At 39.1% G+C, this 27669-nt stretch overlaps 1 protein-coding gene across 1 annotated transcript in view; it reads right to left on the reverse strand.

Moving 5' to 3' along the window:
• Positions 1–27669, reverse strand: part of AR (androgen receptor) — a 207823-nt gene that overhangs the window by 20127 nt on the left and 160027 nt on the right. The window contains exon 3 of the mRNA XM_082716838.1: positions 17036–17152. Within this exon, the coding sequence (XP_082572964.1) occupies positions 17036–17152 (117 nt within the window). The remainder of the gene's footprint in view (positions 1–17035; positions 17153–27669) is intronic.

Raw genomic sequence — 27669 nt, forward strand, 5'->3', positions numbered from 1 at the left:
AGATATTGTCAAACATTATGCTCATAGCTGAACATACACTGTAACACACATACTGATTTTTTTCTTTAACAAATAGAAGATTGAGAAGCTAAAGAGCTGAAATCCCCAATATTATCAAAAGAGTAACAGAATATCCCTGACTGGAAAAATGGGACCCAAACTAAGAGGCAGCCATCAGAAAGGATGATAGAAATAGCTTCTTTTAAAACAACATGAATTCCAAATTTAAACCTTAAGAATCACCCTCCCCCCCATGCTTGCACACACACAATTTAGAGGTGCATGAGCATCCTGATGTTTACTAGTATTTATACTGGCATATGTAGACATAACTGAGGAGGTCATAACATTGAGGCCTAGCATAGGCAGTTGCACTGGGGAGAACCATAAACCATTTTATTTCTAATCCCTTTATATAATCATAAATAAAAATAAACCAAAGAGATAAGTCGATTGCTCAATTTAAATGAATATATACCAAAAAACCTGTCACTGATGTATTTCTGGATCCTATATTAGAAATACTTACCTGGAACTGATTTTCAGCTTTAATTAGAAAAATAAGTCCTGCAAACTCCAGTCATAGTGCAACTTGGTGAGTCAATGCAAGAATGGACCACACATTTAGATCAACAACCAGGATAGAGAAGGAGAAAATGGTGGGGTTGATCATGTAAGAGGAGCACAGAGTACTCAGGGTAAAATAACAGGGGAGACTGGAAAATCAACCCAGAGTGCAAGATGGCAGGAGATACGCACACACACAGTCAACTCCCACCTCCCACCTTCCACCAAAGGCACAGGATGGAAGGTATTGGCCCATCTTCTCCCAGATATAGAGGCCTGGCCCCCAAAATGTCTCGCCATCTGGTGAACCCATGGCTGACATGTGTTCTTGTAGCCAGCTTCACAGACTGGCCATGCATACTGGGTCTGTTCCTTTGGTACAGTATCTAAAGGTAGACCCCATCTTTCTCAACATTAGCAGTTTCTGGCCTTGAGCTCAGAAGCCGACAGACCATGTAGTCCGCCATTCCAACCTGAAAGAGGGCTAGTTACATCTCTGTCCTCTAGAGGAGATGTAACTAGCCCTCTGCCTGAGGGAACGAAGAAAAATGAGGGTGACTATTTTTTCAGGGTCTTCTATATGCCTCAGTCTATGAACACATTACGTCATTTAACTCCACAATGATTTTAGGAGATTAGGAATATTTCCTATCCCTATTTTACAAGTGAATAAATTTAGGAAACACGGCTATCAAGAAATGGAATCCTAGGGTGCCTGGGTGGCTCATTCAGTTAAACATCTGCCTTCAGCTCAGGTCATGATCCCAGGGTCCTGGGATTGACCCCGCACTGGCGCCATCCCAGGGTCCAGGGATCGAAACCCGCATTGGGCTCCCTGCTCAGCAACGTGTCTGCTTCTCCTTCTGCCTCTGCTTGCCACTTCCCCTGCTTGTGTTTTCTCTTGCTCTCTGTCAAACAAACAAACAAATAAATATATTTTTTTAAAGAAAGAAAACCCAATAATCTGAACCTGGTCTGCTGACTACAAAAGCTATGCTCTTTCTACTTACTACATCATGTTGCCTCTCAAGTTCTCTGAAGCCCTGAATCTTACTTCTAGCCAAACAGCAGAGTTGAGGAGTGGGGATGAAGTTACATCCCCCCTGATTTCCATTCTCACCCTTAACTCCAAACTTCAGTAACTGCATCAAATCAGAAGACAAGAGGCAGGAAACTATGAAAATCCTCTAGTCATATGCCCAAAGTAGAAACAGGTTTGGAGCACTATAGTGGTCTAAAAATTCAAAGCATGACAGAGTAGGAAGGGTCTTTAGAAATTGTCTCAGCCAAAGCTCACAGATTCAATATACCTTCAGGGTAAACATAGATAATGCAGTGGTGTGTGCATGTGTGCATGTGCATGTGTAGGAGAATTGGATGAACTCTGGTAACCTGGAGTAAATGTCTACCTGCCATCCTGCCCTTGCCATGCACATGCATGTGCACATTCACATACATACAACCCTAGAAAGCATTCATGTAATATTTAAAAGATTTTCCTGGAACTCATCTGTATTCCAAAGTTAAATTCAGTCCTTAGCTACCATTTTGGCACTTCTGACATTAATCCAACCTTTCAATTCGAAGTTGGGGAGGTTGAAGCCAGAAAGAGTGAGGTCACCCAGTGGTAGAGCTAAGACGTTTTTAAAACCAGGGCTTTTATTTCTAATCCAGGGTTCCCTGTGTCACATTGGTTCTCTTTTTGACTAGTTCTTTTCTACTCTATCACAGTACTTACCTCTCTGAGCTCCTTCTAGATATGCACTGTCCAAAACAGTAGCTACTAGCCACATGGAGCTACTTAAACTGAAATTAGTTAAAATTAAAGAAAATGAAAATATAATTCCTTAGTCTCACTAGCCACATTTCAAGTGTTCAATAATACAGACACAGGACATTTCCATCATCTCAGAAAGTTCTATGGAATAATGCTGTGAATCTAGACTGTTCTCTGGGGCAGCTGTCTCATTTGTCATACCCTACTCATGCTATTGATAAAGAAGAAAAGAATCTAAATAAATTTTATACAGATGAATCCTTGGACTTTTCTAAAAGGAACAGGGACAAAGCAATTGGTGCTGGTGCAATCAGTGAAGTACACTCTGTCACCTCAACTCTCCCACCAGTGACTCAGATCTCAATAGGGTGATGACTCGTGGACCTAAGCAAACTCATTAGAGGCAAGATCAATATGTGCAGAGACTGTGGGGAGAGTCCATCAACATGAAATAATTCCCATTTTCTGCATAGTGCTAATAAGAACTTGGCTGGTATTTTCACATCCTCCTCCTCTAGACTTAAATGGTATCGGTTTGAGGAAAAGCAGCTGCATTCCCACTTGGGTCTAGGACCTGGGTAATGTGCTGTCCCTGCAGCCACAGTGGCCCAAGCTGCACCAGGTGTTCTGGCCTCTCTGCCTGAAGAGGGTGACTGTACTGGACGTAATTGAAATCAGATTCCATTCATTCTGCCAGGGGATCCTCTGTTCTCTTTCTGCAGCAGAGGCCAGCATGTTGCTAGACGACTTGGAATGCTGGACAATGAGGCTTGCTAGTCTCAGCTGTAACTCAATGCCCAAGGCCTTGTTTTCTTCCATGAAGGCTACCCCCACACCCCTCCTTCCTCCTGCACCTGAGCCCCAGAGTCAGCTCTAACTCTTTCATGTGAGGTACAGGCCTGCCAGCTCCTGTCATAGGAGAGATCTTTTAGTTTACTTAAATTGAGAAGCCAGGAGAAAAGGGATAGTAAAAGTGGATAATCTAATAATGTTTGAGTTGCTTTGCATCTCTCTCCTGTCTTTCAGTCTCAGATCAGTGACAACAAAAGGCCACTGGCAAGTTACTTCCTTGTTCCTACCAGCTATTTAGGGGATTGAAGCACCTGACATGAGGTCTGGATCCTGATGCCTGGATACTATGGAGAGTTCACTTTTCAGCCTGGTAGCATTAGACCCTTGCAAGGGCTGTCTCTAGAGCACCAAAGACAGATTTTTCAATTTAGGTTCCAAGGTGCATCCCCAAGGAGAGGTAGATGTGATTTATGTGCCGCTTTTACAGCCACTGTGATCTTTAGGTACTGTTCCAGCCTCACTCCTTGCCACCTCAAGACAAGGGCTTTCTCATCCATAGGCAAGGAAAAGGCAAAGTGAGGTGAAGTTCCCAAAGTTTTAGAAAACTTGCTTCACTCTCTCTAAGGTCAAGGATATTTCTCCTCTCCATACAACACAATAACATTTGGAGCACAAAAGAATCACTTTCTGTGGTAGGTGGACTTTTGAGATGGTACCCAGGAGTCCTAATCCCTGGCTGCTCACACATCTTCTTCCAGTTATTTAGTCAAACACCCGTGGTTGTGAAAGTGTTGGATAGATGTAATTAAGGTCATAATTCAATGGAGTTTTAAGGTTGGTAATCCTCGCTGGACCTGGCCTAATCAGATGAACTTTAAAAGGGACTGGTATCTTTCTGGAAAGACATTTGTGGAGTCAGGGGGGTTCAACATAAGGAAGAGTCTCTGTTGCTGGCTTTGAAGGTGGAGGGAACAACACTCCAAGGAAGGAGAACAGCCTCTAAGAGCTGAGAGCATCCTCTGCATGGCAGCCAGAAAGGAAATGGGAGCCTTAATCCTACAACTGCAAGGAACTGAATCCTGACATAATCACATGAACTTGGATGAGAACCCTGAGCTCCAGATTAAAATGCAGGCTGGCCAATACCTTGATTTCATATTTGTGAAACACTGAGCTAAGAAACCAGTCAGGCTGTGTCAGATTTTGATGTACAGAACTGTGCACTGATAAATAGGTACTATTGGAAGTTGCTAAGTTTGTGGTAATTTGTTTTGCAGCCATAAAAACTACTACACTTCCCTTACGGGAGTGTGGTACAGGGCAAGATGATAGACTTCAGAGTCAGATGATCTTGAGTTCAAATCCCAGCTCTGTCAATTACTAGCTTAGCAAATTTGAACTCCTTGATCTTTCATCTTCTCTGAGATTCAGCTTCCTCACTTGTAAAGTGGGGGTACCACTACCTGGCTATTAGGACATTTATGAGAACTAAATGAGGGAATGTCCAGCATATAATGAGCCCTCTAAAATGACTCCTTCACTCTTCAACCATTTCTAAAGAGTAGGGAGTGAATGGTTTGCAGGCGCCCTAACTCAGGCATGGGGAAGAAGGAAGTGCAGGATTAAGAGAACCAGATATATCAGAGAAGGGAAGGGATAACACATTATAAAATGAAAAACAACAAAGGAGTTTCTTCTGCACATAACTGCCTATAAAACTGAAGTCAGATCTTAAGGGTAATTCTAAATGCTAAGTAAACATCAAGGTATGTTTGGTGCAAGGCTACAAATTCATTGTGAAACCAGACTCGGCCATACTTCTTTCTCTCCGTGTATTTGAGTATGTGTGTATGCAGTGGCTTGTATATTACAGTGCTTACCTAAATAAAGGGGTCATGAATTCATATATCTTCACTAGTCAGGCAGATATGTAAATGAATAAAATAGCCTAGTGCACAAAAATAAGGTAGGCTGGGGAAAGTGAAAAGTACTTGATGCCTGGCCTAGGGGCAGTCTGTGTCAATTTTCTGAACAAAGACTGTGCTGGGCAAACAATTTTGTAAGTGAATAGTGGCCTGGGGAAAACCAGTTTGTGGCCTCTGGCTTACATCATGCCAGCTATCTTTTCATCCACTAGGATTACAGTCAGGGGATCTCACTGTACAACTTTAGGCTTAGAAGGTCAGATGAACACTGGATTAGGATTCAGGGGGAGCTCACTATAGAACCTCGGGAATACCCTTTTCCTTCTTTTGCACTTGCTTTTCTCCTATATGTATAAAAGGCAAAGAATTTGGAGCCAGACCATCTGTTGTAAGCCTGGCTCTATGCTTATTAGCTGTGTGACTTTAGACAAGACCTGGCCTCTCTGTACCCAAATCTCCTCATCTGTAAAGTGGGGGATATTATTAATACCTAAATAATAAAGTTTTTAATGAGGAATATATAGTTATAGTGGTGGCACCTGGGAGTAGAGAGCCGATTCTACATCCCCAGAAAGACTCTCCAAGATTGAAGCATGATGAAAAAATACACTAAACATAAGGAGGCTCAACACAATGATGACATCAAAGTTCTACAGTGTTATTTACAATAAAGGGCTTTTTATTACTGTGGTGGTTAATTCAGAGTCTTATGGGATATGTGACCTTGGACATATCCCTTGACTTCTCCTGCACCTCAGTTTTCTCATTTATATATTGGCTCCAATGTGACCTGACTACTGCATAGGATTATTATTAGTAGGAAATGAAATGATCTCAGTGAAAGTGCTCTGAACCTGGTAAAATTGTATTCCAGTGGGCAGGCTATGACGTCTTCCAATAATGGATCTTTAGTTAGAAAGCATTCTGGAAAATGGCTTAGGGTGGCAACCTATAAGAAATATTGCCTTCCACCTTGGGCATCTGGTCTCAAGCCAAAGGCTGAGGGCCAAAATGACAGTTTTCAGACTCCTAAGATAATAATAGGATCATCTGACAGAGCTGTTGTAATTTTCCAGAAGAGAAAGCATGCTAAGACAAAGGTGCTTAGAACAGAGCAAATTCTGTTAGTCAATAAATTATGCCTTTTACTTTTGCTAGCTGCTGGGCCCCACATGGCTCTGCTTCACCCCCTTTATCTTATGCAGGTAAACAACTTTCTGAATAAGGTAACTGATGAAACATACAGAGTTTCCACGGGGACTGAAATCATTTAGGAGATAGAGTTATAAGAGCCCCAGACATCAAATCTACTACAACAGTAGAGCCTTGAGAGGTCTACAAGTTCCATTAAGGGACACTGAGAGGAGGTAAAGTGGGCCTGTGGACATGATTTCTTCTTTCAAAGCAGAACAGCAGTACTTTATTCCATATCTACATTTGGGACTGTTTGTCAGATTTTGTTAGACGAAAAGGCTACATTGCCAAGAAAATACTTGAAGGCCCCAGATCTTGTCTATCCCTTCCTCTCCCATTCATATCATTCCATGTTTAAAAGGTAAGTAGACTGAAGGTCAAAGGTGTTTTGCCCCCATCACATAGTTAGATAGTAGCAGATCACAAAATAGACCCAGGTATCCTGACTTCTTGGGTGGTAATCTTTCCATTTCATCTGGTTGAATAGTATGTTAATGGGGAGGAGGGTCATTTGGAGAGGAGTGGGGAAGAAACAGGACAAGGACAAGAGGCAGGGAAGAGAGCTAGTCATAGGAAAGCATGGAATTAAAGATTAGTAAGGGGTGTATCCAAATATAAGTGTACACTAAAAAGTGTAGGCCAAATTTTCTCAGGCAAGAAGGCTCCTTGGTCCTCTCCCCCATGTCTCCATTCTCCTCCCAGTCCCAATTCTGATTCAGAGAAATAGTCTGCAAAAAGGAGTATCAAATTTTATCTTTCAAGGTTTATTTTGGACTATTTAGTCTAATGGTTTTTAGTTCATGGAGGAGTAAACGTAATTAATAATAGAATGATATGCAATGCTGCATAGACTTGCCAAAGCACAGGATCTGGCAGAAACTATTTCCAAGTCTTTTTCTCACGAGTGAGCCAGAAGAAAGGGAGTCACTGTCCAGATGCCATCCTGGGTGAGGGGCACAGAGTCATTCCCAAAAATCTTCTCATGTGAAATTATAGAGCCTAGAAATGCTTTTGCATACCAGGCTTTTCCACTGGAAAAAGTAACTACATGAATTTAGAGCATACATGCTTTTACAATTACATTTAAACTGACATTAAAAACAAATGTGAAACAGTCCAGGCTGAACAGGTCAGCATGACCTGGAAAGCAAACGAGAGGGGGAAAAAAAAAAAAGAAAAGAAAAAAAGAAAAAGAGAAAAGTAAAAAAAGACCCAAAGTTAACAGCATTAATTCAATTGTCAGTCTGTTGTAAATAAGAAAATACCATTGATATATTAATGATTTTATTAGGCAAAATACACTAGCAGAAATATGCAACGTTCAAACAAACTGAAAGCAGTTAAAAAATAAACTACATTAGCCTTTCAGTCCACATTAGGGAACCTCTCCTTGGACTAGAGATTAAAATTCTGTCCAAAGGAGTGGGAAATTCCCCTCCCTCCTAAAATCCTTCCTTGGCTTTTCTCCAGAATGTTGCTAAGTCAGGGGAAGGAGAAAAGGAGGGGGAGGGAGGGAGAAAGGAGAGAGAGGGATTGAGAGAGGAGGGAGGGAGAGAGGATGGAGGAAGGCAAAGGAGAGAGGGAGGCATTGAGAGACAGAGAGAATGAGAGAGAAAGAGAGAGAGAGAGTGTGTGTGTGTGTGTGTATGTGTGTGTGTGTGTGTGTGTGTGTGTGTGTGTGTGTAGGTGGAGACTGGAGAAGGAAAAGGGTGGAAAATACAAGCCCCAGGCAAGGCTGAAAGAATGCTCTCACTCGGGACGCCTGGGTGGCTCAGTTGGTTGGCTCAGGTCATGATCCTGGAGTCCCAGGATCGAGTCCCGCATCAGGCTCTCAGCTCCACGGGGAGTCTGCTTCTCTCTCTGACCTTCTCCTCGCTCATGCTCTGTCTCACTTTCTCTCTCTCAAATAAATAAATAAATTAATTAAAAAAAAAAAGAATGCTCTCACTCTCATGTTTGTCTGCCCCTAGTCTCACAGACTCCACATCCACCAGAAGGAAACTTTTTCCAGTATGGAGCTTTGGGGGCAGAGAGAGAATAGCAGGACATTACAAACTCTAAGTGCCTCTTCTCTTAGAATAATGTAAAGTTTGACACTGGCTTGAGAAAAGAACAAAACCTCACACCTGATGAAGAGGCAAGTGGATGGTGTGAATGAGTACTGGGGTTATTGTGGGGACACTAAGGCTAGAAGTAAGGGGTTGAGTCTGATCCACTTTTGTCCTTCATCCGAAGTTCAGTAGGAAATAAGAGAAGGGAGCACTGGTTTTTAGGTTTTTCCTTCCTCCCTCTTCATGAAAGGGTTAAGAGTATGTGCTTCTGAAAACAGAATCACCTTGACTTTGGGAATAAGGAGAAAATAACTGACTCTAGTTCCCTGATCTGTTTAGAGAGGGGGGCCAGCTGGCTTCTTAAGGCTGCTCCTGCAGAAGAAGCAGAAATCTGGTCCTTGTTTACTAAACTTACGTGGATCAGCTACTGCCTTCATCTCTGTGATGGGGCCTGAGGTTAAAATAAAAGTGCTTGGCAGTGGTCCAGCAGAACAGAGGTGAGGGGAAACTCATGATCTGAATAATGACCAAGTAAAAATGGCCACAGGAGCCTCAGGTAGGCACAGTGGCTTCTTGTTCTAGGTAGCACCTTGAGTCCCCACAGCAAAGCTTCTTCCTGGCAGCATGCTGTGGAAAGCAAACAACCAAACCAGAGCTTCACTGCGTCCATCCACCTGAGTGCTATCACATACAATCAAGAATAATCAAAAAGCACTCTGCTAATGCCAAGTCATATTACAGAAATCAACAATCCTGATACTACTACATGAATGGTAATTGATACTACTTCTAGAGCTAGTCCTCACAACATCCTGTCAGGTAGGGAAATGATCAGTCCCATTTCAGGGAGTCATTAACCTAGAAAGTAACCCCAGACCCAAAACTGGAATCTGAACTGATGAGCAAACATCTGAGGCCTTAAACTCTAGATTCCAGGTGTTTCCAAGTTATCCACTAGAACCTTCTAGAACCCTCATTCTGGAATGAAGCAGGTCAGCCTTTCTTCAGTGTCTGGTTGTTTTGAGATGCTTGAAACTGCCAACCCGGAATTTTTCTAATATGAAAATAGAGAGACACTGTTGAATGTAGCAACCTAAAAGTGGGCTTGCATGTAGAAGTCCCCATAATCAGTTGCCTGAGCAAGGTCCTCTGATTTTAGCGGCAGCATGCAAAATTGGGGCAAGGGAGTGGCTGCCATTTTAGTCTGGGGTTCTTTTCTCTTTTCCTACCTACCTGTTAAGTCAGGCAAGGGGGGGAAATGGAAAATTCTTTACTTATATTTGTTTTCTCCCCCCTTCCTTTTCTGCCTTAATGACACATATACTAAGAAGCCTATATATGTGTTTGTGTGTGCCTTTTTGTGCACAGTGGGCAATAATTAGTCAGTGGGGGTGGAGGATCTGGAGGAAAAGAAGGAGGCAGAATTTAACAGTCTCATTATAGCTACTCAGAGCCCAACAAAGCCTCCCTATTTGGTCTTCTGAATTTCTTGCAGCAGCCAAACAATCCCATAATATTAAAAGCATTATTACTCAGCCTGGAGATGGGAATGCTTCAAAATTAATGTTTCTGTGCCTAACAGCTCACTAATCAACGCTTGTATGCCTCATTTTCCACCCTGGGGAGAGTCCTCAGTCTCTTTCAGTTTCATTGTGGCCAACATGACACACCACCCTATGCAGGCCTGGGCTGGTGACCTTTTTATCTTGGTCAAGATCCAGATTTTCTTCTTAGTTCTAAATTCCAGTCCAAGTTTTCTGCAGGTGATTTCTTCAGGATTTGTGCTTACAGTTTTTAATTGCTGACTGCTAGAAGGCTGAAATGTCCCTCAACAATCAATTTTCACTTCAGCCACAGAACCATTAGTCCAAGCAGGGGAAAGAAACCCATTTCTAATGCCTGGCTTAAGAGATCTAAAAAGTGTACGTAGCCAGGATTTACTAAGTCGAGGAAAGTGGAACTTTATTTTTAAAAAGGTGACCCAGGATAGTGATACCATTTTATTTACTTCCTAGATACCTGTTGTCATGGAAACATTATCAATAAAAGACAATCTGAAGGCTCTACTGCTTTCTGGGTGGCCATGTACTTTTCCCCTTAGTTCTACTTCATACAAACATGATCCTAAAAGATGGGCAAAATTCTCTAAAAAAGCATCTTGATCAGGTAAATTGTCTATGTATAAGTTCAGTTCAATAAGAACATATTTTAAATGCTTTTGTGATAAGGACTACATCCTACAATTCATAAAAGCAGGTGGCTATCTTTTTAAATCAAAAGTTAAATATTTCCAAATAAGCAGTTATGTTATTTCAAATAATTTGTTTCTGAATTGTTATATTTAGAAAATACTTGTCTTTGTATATATGACCTATTATGTTCTGTGTACTCTTAGCTTTCTGCCTACTGCCTTAGAAAAATATTGCCTATGACATCATTTTACTCTCTCAAGAGCAACTGAGGGATTTTAGAGCACTTACAGCAAAAAGTAAACAACAATAAAATCTTTCTGCTCCTATTACACTTTAAAAACTCAAGGTTTTTAAGTGGAAATTTTACAAGTAAGATACTCATTCAAGTACCAGATATGGGGTATCATTAATTTTGATGACTTGAAAAAATTATTTGCTTCTACCATAGTTATCTAAAAGCAAAGACTCAAAGACAGACTACAACATATATGTGCTGTCCCAAATAATTTGGTTTGAAGGAATTGTGCGACAGTCTCTGATTCTCCACATGCAAGTTTGCTTGAGAACTATAATTAGAGAGAAGCATACCCTTTTCCATCCAAAGTGTCACAAAATTTGTATGCAAGCAACTGGAATATGGTGATCTAGACCAGGAAGAACAGATTTCAGGAGTTGATTCAAAGGTGATACAGAGACCAGAGAACCAAGGAACCAGTACTAAAAGCTACATCATAATAGCAGTGGTGACTGGGAGCACACAGGCCGATTCTCATCCAAAACAGCACTAGAGGGTACAGTGATATATTTTGTGTGTCCACTATGTACCAGTTTCTTTACAAACTTACAGTTCTGTAAGGAATATTTTATTATTCCCATAGTATAGTTGGAGAAACTTAGGCTCAATATCTAATGATTTGTCCAAGGTCATTAAGATAGTAAGTGGCAGAGCCAGGACTAGAAATGACACCTGTCTGTATCTGAGTGCCTTACACAATTTCCACTATATCATAGGACCTCTTAAAACAAAAACACACACACAAAAAGAGAAACAGATTGTAAATGCTGAGTCACATCCTGTGTATATTGATATCAAAGTTCATAGGGCAATTCTGCTTCTCAGTTATGCCCATCTGTAGGAGCACTCAGGTATCTGAGTTGTGTGTGGGAGTAGCATACTTCTTAGAATTGAGACTTACCACTTGTATCTCCAACCTGAAGACTTTTAGGGCTCTGATTAGAGTCAAAGGAGAAGGGAGAAAATCTCAGTAACTGAGTTCCACATTATTGATTCTTTATGATGCTCTGCTGCCTGCTGAATAGGAGGTAGGGTGGGAAGTGGGACCCAATCACTGGGTGGGAAGTGGGACCCAAAGTCTGCAAATTTATGCTTTATAGGCCTCCTACTTTAGCAAAGAAGGTCAGGGTAGATCTTGAAAGGCTATTTAGAGTTCACACAAAAGGATTATCATTAACCTTTTTAGGGAATAATATCTGGGTATTAACAAACATTTAGTGATCATTATGTGCAATGCTGGAAGTCATTATATTTGTTGAAAATAGCTGGTCTAGCATCTTTCTTGAGTCTGAAATCTGTACCTGTGGCCATTAGATGACTTTGACAATGATGCTACTTTGGCCTGGATTACATGCTGACATTTGTGTATCACAATAATATAACAGACATGGTTTACTTTAGAGGTTTTGATGTCCTCCAGTGCATCCTCTTGAGATGTGGTGAGGATGGTCTACTTTTGGTCACAAAGGCATTCTTGAATGAGTCTCCTGGTGAGCAATGGCATACACATCTACAAAACGAAAGAACTGGGCTAGGGGTATTGTCTGCCTATAGGACAGTCTTTACCTGTACCCAAGTTTTCCAAAGTGCATTCCAGAAAATAGTGGTTTTGTAGGATATTAACAGGTGTTTTATAAAAAATTGTTTCTGTGGTTGAATTAAATCTAGGAATCATGAGTTACCAAGCTCCTCAGGCTACTTTACTGCAGTGTTTGCCAAAGTCTGTGTTATACTAACAAGTACTGTAAGTCTTCCTGAGCAGGACCATAACATGCAGCTTTGCATAAATTATTTGACCATAAAAATCATTTTTCATGGACCATGTTGTGAAACTAAGTTTTTCAGAATCCATGTCAGGAAACACTAGCTTAGACCAAGGCAAGAAGTCTGTATAAAGGAAGAACTCTTGCACATGGTCAGTACTTCTGGTATCAACCCAAATGGAGGCAACTAACCTCAGGAACAAAGGCTGCAATCCTAGGTGTGAAGCAAAATTTGGTGTGGACTTTCTCTCTCTCTCTTTCCCTGGCCCATTACATATTTTTCTAAAGTATAGGTCCTCACCTATATCACACTCATGCTGCCAGTAATTGTATTAAAGAAACAAATGTAGTAACACACAAAATGATATGTGAATGTGTCTATCCCATGTCACAGATCTTCAGCTGCCTGAAATCCAAAACTTTTAGCATAATAACTAAGTCCATTTTTAATGTGGTTTTACCTTACCTTCCCCATTTCCCCAGATCTTGTCATATTAAATGACTTGCTCTTCCTAAAACCCTCATTACATTTCTTTCTTATGTTTCTCTGCCTTTATTCAAACTGTGCCTTTTGCCTTGAATGCCCCTTCCCTTCTATCTCATTCAGTTTCTTCCCAGGCATTTCCTTTTCATCCTTTAAGGTTTAGATGTATTCATTATCACTCTCTATCTCCTATTTAACTTTTTGAGGCCAGGGATTTTATCTTAATCATCTCTGCATCCCCAACATGCCTACCTTAGTGTCTGGCACATTGTTCATACTCAATAAATAAATATTTTTCAAATGGATAAATGGATGAATGAATGGATAGAACGATAAAAGGACTAGCTAGTTGGCTGGATGGAAGGATGAACAGATATATAGATGGATGGATACATGCTGTGAAACTTGTCTCCTGAGGAACCAAGCTGTGAATAGTGTTTCAGTGTTGGAATCACTCTTGCATCTGGACATGTGTGGATATGTAATCCAGAAATACCAATGCAGGGCTGCTCTTGAGCATGCAGAATTATTAAAGAGATGGCCTCAAGACTGTCTTCAACCTGGAAACCACATAACAAACCGTAACATCCATGATGACATCAGATCAAGGCCATGGGCTCCCTGAGCCATCCTCCCAACTGGAGAATCCTGGAGGTTATTAAAACATGCAGATCTGTTAGTAGTTTTGAGTCTCACATGTAAACTTCAGTCTTCTAGTAGGAAATATTCTCAAGCAACCCCTGAAGAAAACACTGAACAGTTTATAGATTCTCACATGTTCCAGGTTTCTTTTCCTTTTCTGGGGTTTGGCTGCTACATGAAATTCCTGAAGGGCTTACCATCTCCAGGATCCAAGACAGGAAGGAGTAAAAGTAGGGGCTAATGTCCTTTATTAAAAGCTAAGAACTCAAGAGTTGCAAAATGAAAAAAAAAAAAAAAGAAATGTTTGGGAAGGAATAGGATGGTAAATAAGAAGGAAAGAAGGGTTAGGAGAGAAGATGGCAGGTCAGGGCAATTCTTTTTTTCTCATTACATCTTGGAAACTGGAAGTATATCCTTGGGAAGTACAGAGAATAGTGAAAGAGGGTTGTATACTTATTCTAACTATGAGCTGTGAAAAATCCACAGTTAATTCACTAAAGGAAAGGTCCTTTTCTGGAAATTTATATTTGTAAGTATTTTCTTACATTAAAAGTAGGCAAGAGGTTTAGATTCTTGAAGCAATTAGCAATGTCTGGCTTTTCAAAAGCAGCCAGAAATGAGCCAGGTACAAAGAAAGTCCTACCCTTGTGGTGAATGGGCTGTTAATAGCCTGAAAGTAGTCTTTAAGGGATCCACCCAGAGAACCCAGCCACCCTTGGAAATACCAAGAAACACCAAGACCTGTTAGGAAAAGAAGCAATGAACCTGTACATATGCCTAGAAGTAGAAAGGAAAATGCTATGTGTTTTAAATATCTCTGAGTTAAGGAGAGCCCATCACCAAATAGTAGATGGAACACTACAGAGAAAGCCAGTTAGAAACCTTAAGGCCTTAGCACTAAGCAAGCATCAGCTACAGAGTGCCAGCTTCTTTAAGATACAAGGATAACCCTTCTGCCCTCCACTCCCTCAATAATTTATATATCTGGTCTACTTTGAGACAAGAAATATATCTTACCTGTGTAAGTAACCTGTAGTAGCTAAAACTATTATGCAAGTCAAAATATTCAAATCTAGACTGTCTGTACTTCTGAGGGCAGTGGATGGCTACCTAATCCAAAGAAAGACTGATATGCTTTTTCTGTGACTTTACACCCAGAATCACAAAATGATAGTGCCAGAAAGGTCCTTGGTAAATTGCATTATCCCAATTTCATGATGGGAAAACAGCCTCAGAGGAGAAAAGGGACTTGCTTAAGGCCACATTCCTAGTTGCCATTTTAGAATGTATTATACCATTTTGAGTTGAGTGATAGGAAGAATAAAAGAAAATTATATGAATTCTCCTTCAGTGTGATCAGAATGCCTATGCTAAGCCCAAATCTTATGAAAAGGGAAGTCTATTGCCAAAGTATTTAGAAGGGCCACTCTATATTTATGTTTTCATTCTTCTTCCCATTGTTATGAGTAAAGGTGTGGTAAACATCAAATTTGCAAGTTAACCACTTTGCTGGGTTTGCAGCAGAGAATCAGGCAGTGTGGAGATAAGTTTAGCAAAATGGAGCCTGCTTCCTCCTCTCTCTCTCTGCCTGCCCCTCTGCCTACTTTTGATCTCTCTCCGTCAAATAAATAAATAAAATCTTAAAAAAAAGAAAGGATTTCCCTTTATTTTAAGATTTGGACTCAAATTTTCAGAGATCTTTGGTTACAATTAAATTTCACCTGTGTCAAAGCAGGCTTACAATTCATATCAGCAGATGAAAAACTGAGGGGGGTCTCTACCTGGGAGCCCCATCTCTTACACACAATTCACAGAGAGCTAAATAACTGAGAGCTGAGTGTATCAGAACTCTCACCATAGGGTTGCAACATTCATATGAAGCAAACTTCTTCATATCTAGTCCCCTTTTGTTACCTTTCCTGACTTTCCTTCTGTACTTCCCTATACCAGTCCTGCTTCTTCCTCCCCACTACAGACCACAATTGTAAGATTTCTCTAGAGTATACCAAAAAAATAAGAACAAGATTAGTCTTTCTCTGATATTTGAGTCTCATTTAATGTGGCTGCCTGGAAAACTACTCACAGAGCATCTGCCTGTGATGTCTGGGGGTGCTAGACACTACTTGACATGGTTCTGTTGCGACTGTCTCAAACTGAACCTGAATCAATTCATTTGTAGTACTTTGGTCCGTTTAAAGGCTATTATTGCCCTGTAAGGAGGGGAAGATACAGTTATCAACATGAAGACCCACACATAGAAAACAAGTTGGTTTCTATAAACATGTACATAGGCAGACAAGGTATTGAGCACCTTGCAGAAAGCCAGAGATGGACAAGTGCTCTAAATTAGCCTTGAGAGGGGCAGGGAAAAAGGCAGGATTCTAGGAACTTGGGTTTTCCAGGCTGATAATGAATATTCAGGTAGGAGACTATTGTTTCAGGCATTCAGAAGAGAGCTTGCTTTTCTTCAGAGTTCCATTTCCAAATCAAAGTAGGCTAATAAGCTTGCTTTTCTTAGGAATTGTGCTTCTTTTTAGAAGCAGCGGGCAGCAGGGAGTACCCTGCCACTGCACAGATGTAAACACGAAGAAATGCAAAATTTGGAGGGGGAAAAATGGAAGGAAAGCCAAGCCTTTCTGGAATCCTGACAGTGCTCAGAGTAGACACAGACTAGGGGACAGAGAGCCTTAGGATGAATGGCTGCCCTTGAAAAAGCTGTATCTTCCTTCTGTCAAGCCACTGTGTTATGAAAAAAAAAATGTTGGAAGTTATCAACAGACTTGCAAAGAAAGGGAAATGATTAAAAGGCCTGCTCAACCCTGGGAGATATGGGATAGGAAACTGGTTCTGCTTGACATCCTAGTCATAGGTGCCAAAGAGAAGCAGCTTTTCATTCCAGGTGGCCAGTCCTACAATATAGGGGTAGTTAACTGAGGATATTCCTCGGTGTTCAGGTTCAGCCTGTGCCTGAGTCATTTTGCACCTGTGATTACTCTGGATTCTGTAATTCTTTCATCCTGGTCATCATTCAACAACATAAGGCCAGTATCACCGTGTCCCCTGGGGAATCCTTCATAATCATCTCCATACTCACTCACCCCCTGATGGGTCCTGATCCCTGCATCACACCTCCTGCTCCAGTGTTGAGCCCCAGAGTGGGATGTGACATGGTTAAGGATAAAGAAAGGCATTAGCTGGCTGATGGCCATGTTGGGTATGAAGGAGTGAGTTTCTGTCTAGAGCACAGCTGGCCATCTCAGAAGCACCAAAAGAGGAACATCTGGTTTAAAGAGACAATCAGAGGATGAAGGAGGGAGAGGGAGAAAATGAAAAAAAGAAGAAAAGTATCATACCTCCCAGAGTCATCCCTGCTTCATAGCATTTCCGGAGGCGACAAGATGGGCAATTTTTCCTTCGGAATTTATCAATGGTGCAATCGTTTCTGCTGGCACACAGGTACTTCTGTTTACCTGGGAGAACAAACAGAACAGTAGATGCCCCATGATGCATTTCCAGAGTCTCTCTCCTTTAGTATTTCTAGGCAGAAATGGCATAAGGATACATCCTGCCGAACGAGAGAAGTGGACAGAGAATAGCCCTAAACAATTTGATCACACAAAATCACTCAGCCTGGTTTACTTATATGCTATATTGTTTGGTTTTCATAGGTGTTTTTATAAGGTTGAACAATTGAGGTCTTGCTATACTTTATGACAAGGACTATGACAAGGTGTATAGAAGTAAGATGTTCTACCTTTACTAAAAGCTAAGAATGGGGATCCTGGGTGGCTCAGTTAAGTGTCTTCCTTTGGCTAGGGCATGATCCCAGGGTCCAGAGATCAAGCCTCACACTGGCTTCCCTACTTGGTGGGGAGCCTGCTTCTCCCTCTGCCCATCCCCTTGTTTGTGCACTTGCTATCCCACTTTCCCTCTCTCTCTGACAAATAAATAAAATCTTAAAAAAAAAAGAAAGCTATGAGTGTCCATGGGAAAGTGACCAATGGCAGAAATTATCACTCTTTTAGCATGACACAGCCATTTGGATTTAGGCAATGTTTCTACCTCCTGACAACTGTAATCATTCAAGGGGTCATACTTAAACTATTACAGTGCTTATTTTTCATAATAAAAATACAGGTAAAACTTCTATAAAAGAGAACACCAAGAGACTTCTAATTGTTTTTAAATTGATAGTTATCATATCCCTGATCCTGTGGGTTATAAAAATCAGAGATGAACCTCACTCTTTGTGAAGTGAATCACAACAGGTGAAAGGAAGTCCTCTGAAGCCAGCAGAAGAAAAACAATTTCTGTTGTGCACATTTGGAGTTGTCACAGATACACAGAATCATACTTATACACATACACACATGCTCAGACCCAGAGATCCGCAGGATCACAGCTGCTCAAAGAAAAAACATGGAGGCCACTAAAAAACACATTTTACTCAATATTTTACCTCCTTGCTCCCAACAGATGCCTGGCATACAGTAGGCCTTCAACAAACACTGAATGAATACACAAGTGGTACAGAAAGATACGTAGGCACAGTCACCAAAAGAAATAGACAAAGATACATACCCTGCTGCTCTGAAACATGCAGAACTTCTCATGCTTGGAGCCTTTAGACAGCCTGAGCTTGTGAATCCCCCTACCCCACCCCTTCTTCTTCTTCTTCTTTTTTTTTTTAAATCCAAGTCACTCTTATTTACTGCTGTGCTTTAGTTTATGGGAGAGACTGGGATTTTAGGGAGGTTTCTTTTGGCAGAGGAGGCATGTTTGTGGTAGGGAAGATAAATTGCTATTTGATAGCAGGGACAAAAACACATAAATTCAGCTATAGCTTTTCTCCTCTTTCCCTTTTCAGCCTAAAATGTACAGACCGGGCACAGAAAACACATGTATTATAGTAGGTTATTTTATGTATGAGATTCAGTAGTAGCCAGGTCAGCAAGACCTTTTTTTTTTTTATTTTTTAAGACTTTTGTTTTTCTTCCTTCTTTCCTCCCTTCCTCCCTTTCTCCCCCCACTTTTCTCTCTCATTCCCTTCTCTTGTCAAAGGTTTCCAAAATGCTGGACTTGAAGGAACTGTTAAAAATCACCCCAGTACAACCCAAGGATGAGTTCTGGGAAGGTGACTTGCTTGAAGAACACTCAATTGGAGGTTAATGAAGGAATAATATTACTATTTTATAGGTACCTACCTCGAACAAAGCCTGTGTTGGCAAGTTTATATATGCTATTTAAATGAATAACCACAGTTATTCTATTTAAATGAATAACACTTAGATACTACTACCATTACTTTTACTTAACAGATGAGAAAACTAAGGCCTCCAAGCCAGTACTCTTTCCACCATGCTACTGGATTTTTTTTTTTTTTTTGGTATAAACAGAACACATAATTTACTAACAGTCTTTTTTTAAGTAGGCTCCATACCCAGCACAGAGCCCAATGTGGGGCTCAAACTCGTGACCTTGAGATCAAGACCTGAGCTGAAATTAAGAGTTGGACACTTAACCAACTGAGCCACCCAGGTTCCCCAACTGACAGCCTTTTCCTTACACAAACTGAGGATTGTCATATGCACAGAAAGGATGGCGCTATGAGTGCCATTCAGTCTTTGAGTATCAACTCCTAGAAGGGAGGCCCTATATCTAACTCCAGTAGGTTCATGTTCAGTGCTGTGGGTATTCTAGAACAGGAACATCCCCACAATTTTGGTGCTATTGCAACCTTTAGATCTAGTTTTCACATTAATTAGTAAAACCAGGTCATTATGAATACTCCTTTGAAGAATCCCTTCTTCCACAGGGGTGAAAAATAAAGCAGCTCATGAACCCAAGTTGGTAAATGAATGGTTGCAGAGCCACTGGATTAGGGCTCCCACAGGAGTTCTAGAGTCCGCTGCTAAAAGTAAACACCCTCTGAATGAGTGGTAAAAGTAGGAAAATATTTTTTTTCAATTTGGCTCATCTCCCTGGCTATAGTTCATACTTTGTCCCAGAGTGTCTCCTGGCCTAAAACAATGTGACCTAAAATGCAGATATCCTTTACAATTTACCCAGGAATAAGTGCAAAGCCCAGTGCAACCAATACATTTAACTTACTGAACATTTATTATGGGCCAGACCTTGTAATAGCTGTTAAGGATACAGAGGAAAGTATCTGCTGAAGAAAAAGTTTTAAGTTCCAGATAACTGAGAGGGTACTAGGCTGGAAGTCAGAAGATGGAATCCTTGTTCAGTCTTATTACTAACTCACTATACGACCTTAGACAAGTCCTTTATCCTCTCTGGGCTCCACTGATAGTATGTAATGTTTGAACTGGAAAAATCACTAAACTTTTCCAGCTCAAGGAGTCTTTTATTTGCTTTAATTCCGGTGTAGTTAACACACAGTGCTATATTAATTTCAGCTGTACAACACACTTAGCAATTCCATATCCAGATCAAAGCCTTAAATGATATCTGGATTTTATCCATAATATATCTGTGGAGTCTTTCATATAAAAGTCACAAGTATTATCAATAAGCAAGACATTAACCAAAATAATGGTCTCTTGTCCCTCAACTTTCTTCTTTTAGGATAGCAACTTATTGTAACATTGCCTCTTATGTCTGCATTCAGTCTTTTCTCTTTGTTTTCTAAAGTCCTTCAAAAATCAATGCACTTAACAGTATTAGAGGGGCATTGTTATTGCAAGCCATATGCAACATATGTATAAAATATATGCTTATACACATGTATGTGTACTCATGTATGTGTGAATGCACATGGGTGTGGGTGTACATACTCCCACAATAGGGTTCTTAAATTATCTTTATATATGTGTGTATGTGTGATCACATAAAGTATATAACATAATAAGTCGTATAAATTCATACATATGATGTGTGTTTCTTTTGAAGTAGAATAGTGCCTTTACTTACTTTCTAAAAAGATTTTATTTATTTATTTGACAGAAAGATAAAGACAGTGAGAGAGGGAATACAATCAGGGGAGTGGGAGAGGGAGAAGCAGGCTTCCTGCTGAGCAGAGAGCCCGGTGTGGGACTGGATCCCAGGATTTTGGGATTATGACCTGAGCTGAAGGCAGACACTTAATGACTGAGCCACCCAGGCACCCCTAGAATAGTGCCTTTAAAGTTTTAAATGACACTTAACATGTGGGTGAGGGTCCCAAAGATGGATATAGAAGGAATCTCCTAAAAATGGAACTGTGACTCATCTGCAGTTTAGGAACAAAACAGGGAATGGAACAAAACAGGATTAGGAACAAAAACAGGGAATGGAACACCCTCTTTAGGTTGCTTTCAATCCACTTCTCCTGCCTGAATTACCAACCCCCAAATGATAGCAGAACCAGTGTACAACCACTGGGTTGCTATTACTTCTTTTCTATTTATTCTACTTCTCCAGTATGGCTGAAGTTACCAGGGTTCTTTATTATAACAATGAATTAAAATATAATACATAATAATATATATTATATATCTTTATCTTTATATAAAAATATATAAAATATGTACATGTATTTATATAATAATAAATTTAGATATATGGAGCACTGGACGTGGGGCATAAACAATGAATTCTGGAACACTGAAAAAAATTTTAAAAATTAAATAAAAATTAAAAAAAGAAATAGGAAAATTAAGTTTATATATTGAAAAGAAAGACAAAGCAACTTTTTTGATTGTCCACTAAAAAAATGAAGAATTATAAAATAATTTAAAAATGAAGAATTATTAGAAAAAAGTAGCAAAAAAATCAAATATAGAAAAAATTATATATAAATTTATATATTTTATATAAATATTTATAAATTTATAAATATTTATAAATATTTATAAATTTATATTATATATAATTTTTCTATATTTGATTTTTATTTTGCTACTTTATATGTAAATTTATATATTTTATATATAATTTTTTCTATATTTGATTATATATAAATTTATATATTTTATATATAATCTTTTCTATATTTGATTATATATATAAATTTAAATATTTTATATATAATTTTTTCTATATTTGATTTTTATTTTGCTACTTTTTTCTAATAATTCTTCATTTTTAAATTTTTTTATAATTCTTCATTTTTTTAATGGACAATCAAAAAAGTTGCTTTGTCTTCCTTTTATTATATATTAAATATATAAATATATATTTATACTTCCTATATATTAAATATGCTTCCTATATATTAAATATATAAATTTATATATAATATATATTTTTATATAACCTTTATATAACTATAAAACATCTAATAACATATAGTAACAATAAATTAAAACATATTATGAAATATAGTAACATAAGATTAGAATGTCTACCATTTGATTCGCTCACAAAAGTTAATAACAATCTTGTACAAAGTAGTATAATAGGGATTATTGTATACCCCATTATATAAGTGAAAAAAATGATGCTAAGATGAAATTGACCTGCCCAGCATCACACTGTTAGTTTGTTCAAAATCATTGTCCATAAGGCTATGATTCTCACAGATTGGAAAGAATTTTAAAAGGTATTTGGTCACAATACACCCACTCCTCTGTACAAAGCTTGAATCCCCTATGTAACATCCCTGTAAAGGGCTGTCCCATCCTTTCATGAATTGCAGCCTATTCCGTTTCTGGATTCCATTTTATAAGGCTATTCTTTCCAGGAAACTCAGTATTTGTCTCCTTGGACCTCAACCCGTTGGGTCTAATTAGAACTACATCATCTTTGGACTGTAAAGGATATTAAAAGCCTTATAACAAAATGTCCCAATGTGATGCCCTGACTCCCCATTTATGAAAATGGACACAAAGTATTGAAATGACATGTCACGAGCCATAGGAAGTTGGTGATAGAGCTAGAGAAAAATTTGGCACCTGCATCCAATGGAGATGTAGTGTGGGTGAGTGTAGCCTCAAGAGAGCACTCTGTAGGTGTTAGGTATCTTTGTTCATTGTCTAGCAAGTGTATCGCCCTGTGAATGCCTTCTCAGTATTCAGCTGACAGAAGTATAAGTGAGATCTGGGCCTGCCTGCTCCAAGGTGGTCTTAGAAAGTCCTCTATTGGATATGGTAGCCTAGGTGACTGAATAATTAACACAGACAACCACAAACTCCTATCCATCTCTTCCTCCTCAGAGTCTACAAATATTATACCTAGCTCTTTGACACTGTTGACCTTCAATAACAAGCTTATATTAACCTATAATCGGTCTCACAAAAATGTCATTATGAATTTTCTAGCAAAATACAACAATCCCCTCTCGCATTGAAGGAGATTAAGTTTACATTCTAGAATTGCAAACAGGCTGCACATTTAATGCTTGATAAATCTTCGATTGGAACAGCTGAAAGCCCTTGGCTACCATGAATGGTAACATAATGGGATAACATAAGGTCCTCTGCATGCCAGCTGGGTCTGAAGTCCTTAACTGCCCTAATGGTTTTCTTCATGTTTCTTCATGGTCCTATTCTTCCATCAGAAAGCTTAATAAGTATGATCCAAAACTCAGGCAGGAATAGAGGTCAGGAGACCAACTTCAGATATTTTCTCCATAGACTTCCCATTTCTATTGCGTTTTTTTTTGGGGGGGGGTCATCCCCATTGGTGCTTCCATGCAATATGAGTTGAGGCCAATGTTTGGTCAGGCTTCCTTCAATATGTTCATTCTGAAAAATTCTGCTTAAAGATCAGTTAAGGCAGGGGAGTTACCAACTCCTGCAGTATTATATCAGGCAAATAAGAGGATCAAAAATTCATGTTCATCATGAAGCTATAGAAAAGACTGAAGAACATTGGGTTTCTCATACTTTATAACTAGAGTGCAAATGCAGAACTTATATGGATGAATCTCTCTCTCTCTCTCTCTCTCTCTCTATATATATATATATATATATATGAATGTAAGAGAAGACATGAGTTAAGTAAAAAGATATACAGTATTCCTAGATGGGAAGATATAATATTGTAAAGATTTTGGTCCCCTTCTCCACAGTGAAATCTACAAATTTAAAGCAACCCAAACAAATCTTGACAAAACAATTGCAAAGTTTACCTGAAGGAGTAAAATGTGTGATATTGCCAAGATATTTTTGAAAAAAATTTTTACCAAACATTTAAAGTATTATAATGCCATAATAATTATAACAGTTTGGTAATGGCTCCAGTATAGATTGATCTGTGGAAGAGATCAGAAAAGACAGAAACAGACTCCATATATATAGTATTTTATCCTAATCAGTGAAGAAAGGATGACTTATTCATTAAATGGTGTCAGAACAACTGGTTAATCATTTGGGAAAGTGAAAAAACTTAAATTACTACCATCCAAACTAAACTCCATATGGATTACAGATGTCAATAAAAAAAAAAGAGGAAAGCATTAAAGTACTGTTGGGAAATATAGTTTTTTTTTTTTATTTTTAAAGGTAGAATAAGGCTTTTTAAAGAATGGCAATACAGAATATAAGTGAAAATTTTGATAGACTTGACTAGAAGACATTTCAACTTTCTTATAAAACTTAAAGACAACCACAAACAAAGGAAAACATATTGGCATCAAGCATGTAAAAGCAGTGGTCAATTTCCTTGATATATAAAGATGAGCTGTGCAATAGAAAAATAGACAAAAAACATGAAAAATAAATTAAAAGAATAAATACAAAAGACCGATAAATATATGAAAATTGTTGAACTTCAATTTCACTGGAAATAACAAATACAAATTAAATAAGATGTCATTTTTATAAGTCAGACTGGCAAAGATTAAATACCAAATATTGGTAAAGATATATTACTGGTATGTCTGTATACTTTAAGAGAACAATTTTGGAACATACCCCCCCAAAATTAAATACAAATAACCTTTAACCAGTAATTCCATTTCTTGAAATCTTTTTTATGAGAAAATAATTATTTAAGCATAAAGAAGAAGTTCAATATAGCATTATGAAAATAGGGAATATTGGAAAAATGTAAATGTCCAACATTAAGGGGATGGTCAAATTATCCCATATTTATGCAGTAGAATGCTGTGAGTCATTTTAGGTTGTTCACAATATTCTGTTTTGTTAAAACAACAAAAATGAAGCTACCAAACAGCATATTTTCTTGAATCCCACCTTTTAATTCCTAAGACTTTACAGCACCTTTATCAAGTTTTTTTCCTATGGTAGTGAAACTTTTTTTATAAGTGAAATATTACATAGAGGCCCCATATATAGAAAACAGATAAAATTAAACCTAATCTACCTGAAGTAGGCATAGGAAACTTAGAACTCATCCTGCCACACCTCTCCCTTTCTCCTTTTCTCTACATTCTTAGCATTGTGGTCTATCTTAGAGAAACTCTGTAAAGAGTTCCCAGGCCTTTGTGGAAAAGTTAAGACCTAGTGATTTAACCACAAACACCATATCTTCTATTTTATGGATTAAGAAACTGAGACTCAGAGAATGGGGGTGGGTGGAAACTTGCTTAAGGCTATAGCATGAGTCTGGCACCTGGGTGGCTCAGTTGGTTGAATGGCTGCCTTTGGCTCATGTCATGAGCCCAGAGTCCCAAAATCGAGTCCCACATCAGGCTCCCAGCCCCACGGGGAGTCTGCTTCTCCCTCTGACCTTCTCCCCTCTCATGCTCTCTCTCATTGTCTCTCTCTCAAATAAATAAATAAAATCTTTAAGGGAAAAAAAAGGCTATAGAATGAGTCAAAATGTTAAAATAGGGACAAAAATCCAGGCCTTCTTATTCATAGTCCAGTAGTTTAGTGCTATTCTCATGTGCGATAATACATGTGAAAATAACATAAAAAGCATAAAGCATTATACAAATCATATCCGTTATTATTTAAATAATAAACTCCTTGACTATCAGAAGGGGCTAGGACATCTGCAGGGATCTTCTAGTCCATTTTACGGATGGGGAAACTGAGATCCAGAAAAGTGAATGGGCAAAACCAAGATTAAATAATTGGTCAATAACGGTGATAGGATTAAAACTCAAATCTCTTGCCCACTATATGCTCTGCACATTTGCTTTATTATTTCAAAATAATTTTCATATTCATTATATTACTGAGACTTTCTTCAAAGGAAGGAAGGTACAGACCATTACCCTCAATTTATATATGAGGAAACCCGAAGTGCAGAGTGCTTACTGACACCAAAGCATATAGCTCAGTTTCCATCCAGGGAGCATGTGCTTTCTATTTAACCACCATAACTGAGCAAATATCTTATTTGCCTCAATCCTGATTTATGTGACCTGAATGTTCTACAACTACCCATACTGCCTATTCAAAGTGTGAAGGAAGAGTAACACTTGACTTCCTGGCGAAGAACAATAAAAAGAAGTGGAGAATCCCACTGTGCTTTCATTGGGTACTATTCAATTTGCCTTCAAAGATGTTACTTCATTTAATTCTTTTCAAAACTCTTCCAGGTAGCTACTGTTCCTATTTTAGAATTGAGGAAAATAAGTCTCAGAGATGCTGAATGACTTACCTACAGTCACCAGCTAGTGAGTGGCAGAAGCAGGATCAGAAACCAGGTCTGTATGACCTGTGATGCTGATGTTTGCCCTTGTCAGTGTGTTATTTCTTCTCAACTGGGCCCTGACACAATCATTCAAAGACAGGAGGCAGTGCAGAACAGTAAAAGAGTACAGACCAGGAAAGAGGAAAACCTGAAGACTAGCCCTTCTGTTTCACTGAAACCCTAAGTGACCTGGCCTGGTGTGTTATCTCTACTTCTCTCTTGGCCTTGGTTCCCTTAATTTAGAAGGCAATGTGGTAGACATTAAGAAAATAGTAGCAACTTAAGGAAGATGGATTCAGAAGTCTTTTATTCACATTGGAATTTCTGATGGGGGTCTCAAAATTCTCCTGGATGTGATTCAAGGAGAACTCTAAGGGCCTCCCCTGGGGGAAACACACACACACACACACACAAACAAAAACACAAAAAAACGACCACTCTACAGAAAAAAAGGAGTAAGTGCCTCCCCCCAAGTGACCTATATAGACTGGGACAAGCCAAAGGCCTGTTTAGGGCCATGCATCCTATGGATGTAACTTTTTCTGGAGCCAAGACAGCCTAGAACCTCTCTGGCTTAATTGTCCAAGGAATTCTCTTCTTTGAAATGCAGTTCCAAGCATTGTTGATTCGTGGTAAATTTTTCCCAAGATATTGCTTTGGGCTGTGGAACAGGCTAGACAACACCGGGCACAGAGTCTATACCCTGGCAAAAGGAAAAGGAATACTCTGGAGACCAGTGAGGTTTCAGGCCACTCAGATAAGTACTTTGGGGAGCACCAAACAGATGATGTTCTTCAGATGAGATTTGGAAAGACCATTTGGGAGAAGTACAGGCTCCAAACTCACCAAGGAAAACACCATGAGGAATGGCCAGCTGACTTCTGCCAAGGTCATTTGACATTTGGTCAGACCCAAGTTTTATGTTCTCAAGCTGTCTTCCTTTGAGCTCTGTCCAGTGTTGTGCTGGAGTTGGCTTGTAATGACTCATAAAAACTGATTTTGAGCATTACTTCCCAATTTCACATTCAGTGCTGTAATATTGGTAGCTTAAGTCATTCTTGACAGGAGTATCTACAGCATGGAAATTAGCAGACACTACAAAATCAAGGGCTCCCCACTGACCCTTACCCCTTCCAGGAAAAAATCCAGTTTACTGGCACACAACTCGTTCTTCCCTAATAGTAGTTTTTCCTTTCTCCTAATTGAGTCTGGCCCCATTGTTCTTTTCTCCCTATGCTTTCACCCAAGCACACCTCTGGGGTTTGATAATATAACTTGACCACAGCTTGTAGAGATTCATGTGCATTTCAGAGAAATTTTAGCATTTTCACATGCATTACCCAATAGCTGTATTCATCAGCAGTTGTGTATAAATAACATTTCTTTAAACTGAATTCACTTTTAAATGTAAAGATTGAACATTTAAAGAAACTCTGTA

The sequence above is a fragment of the Mustela nivalis genome, assembly GCF_964662115.1.
Source record: "Mustela nivalis genome assembly, chromosome: X".
NCBI lineage: Eukaryota > Metazoa > Chordata > Mammalia > Carnivora > Mustelidae > Mustela > Mustela nivalis.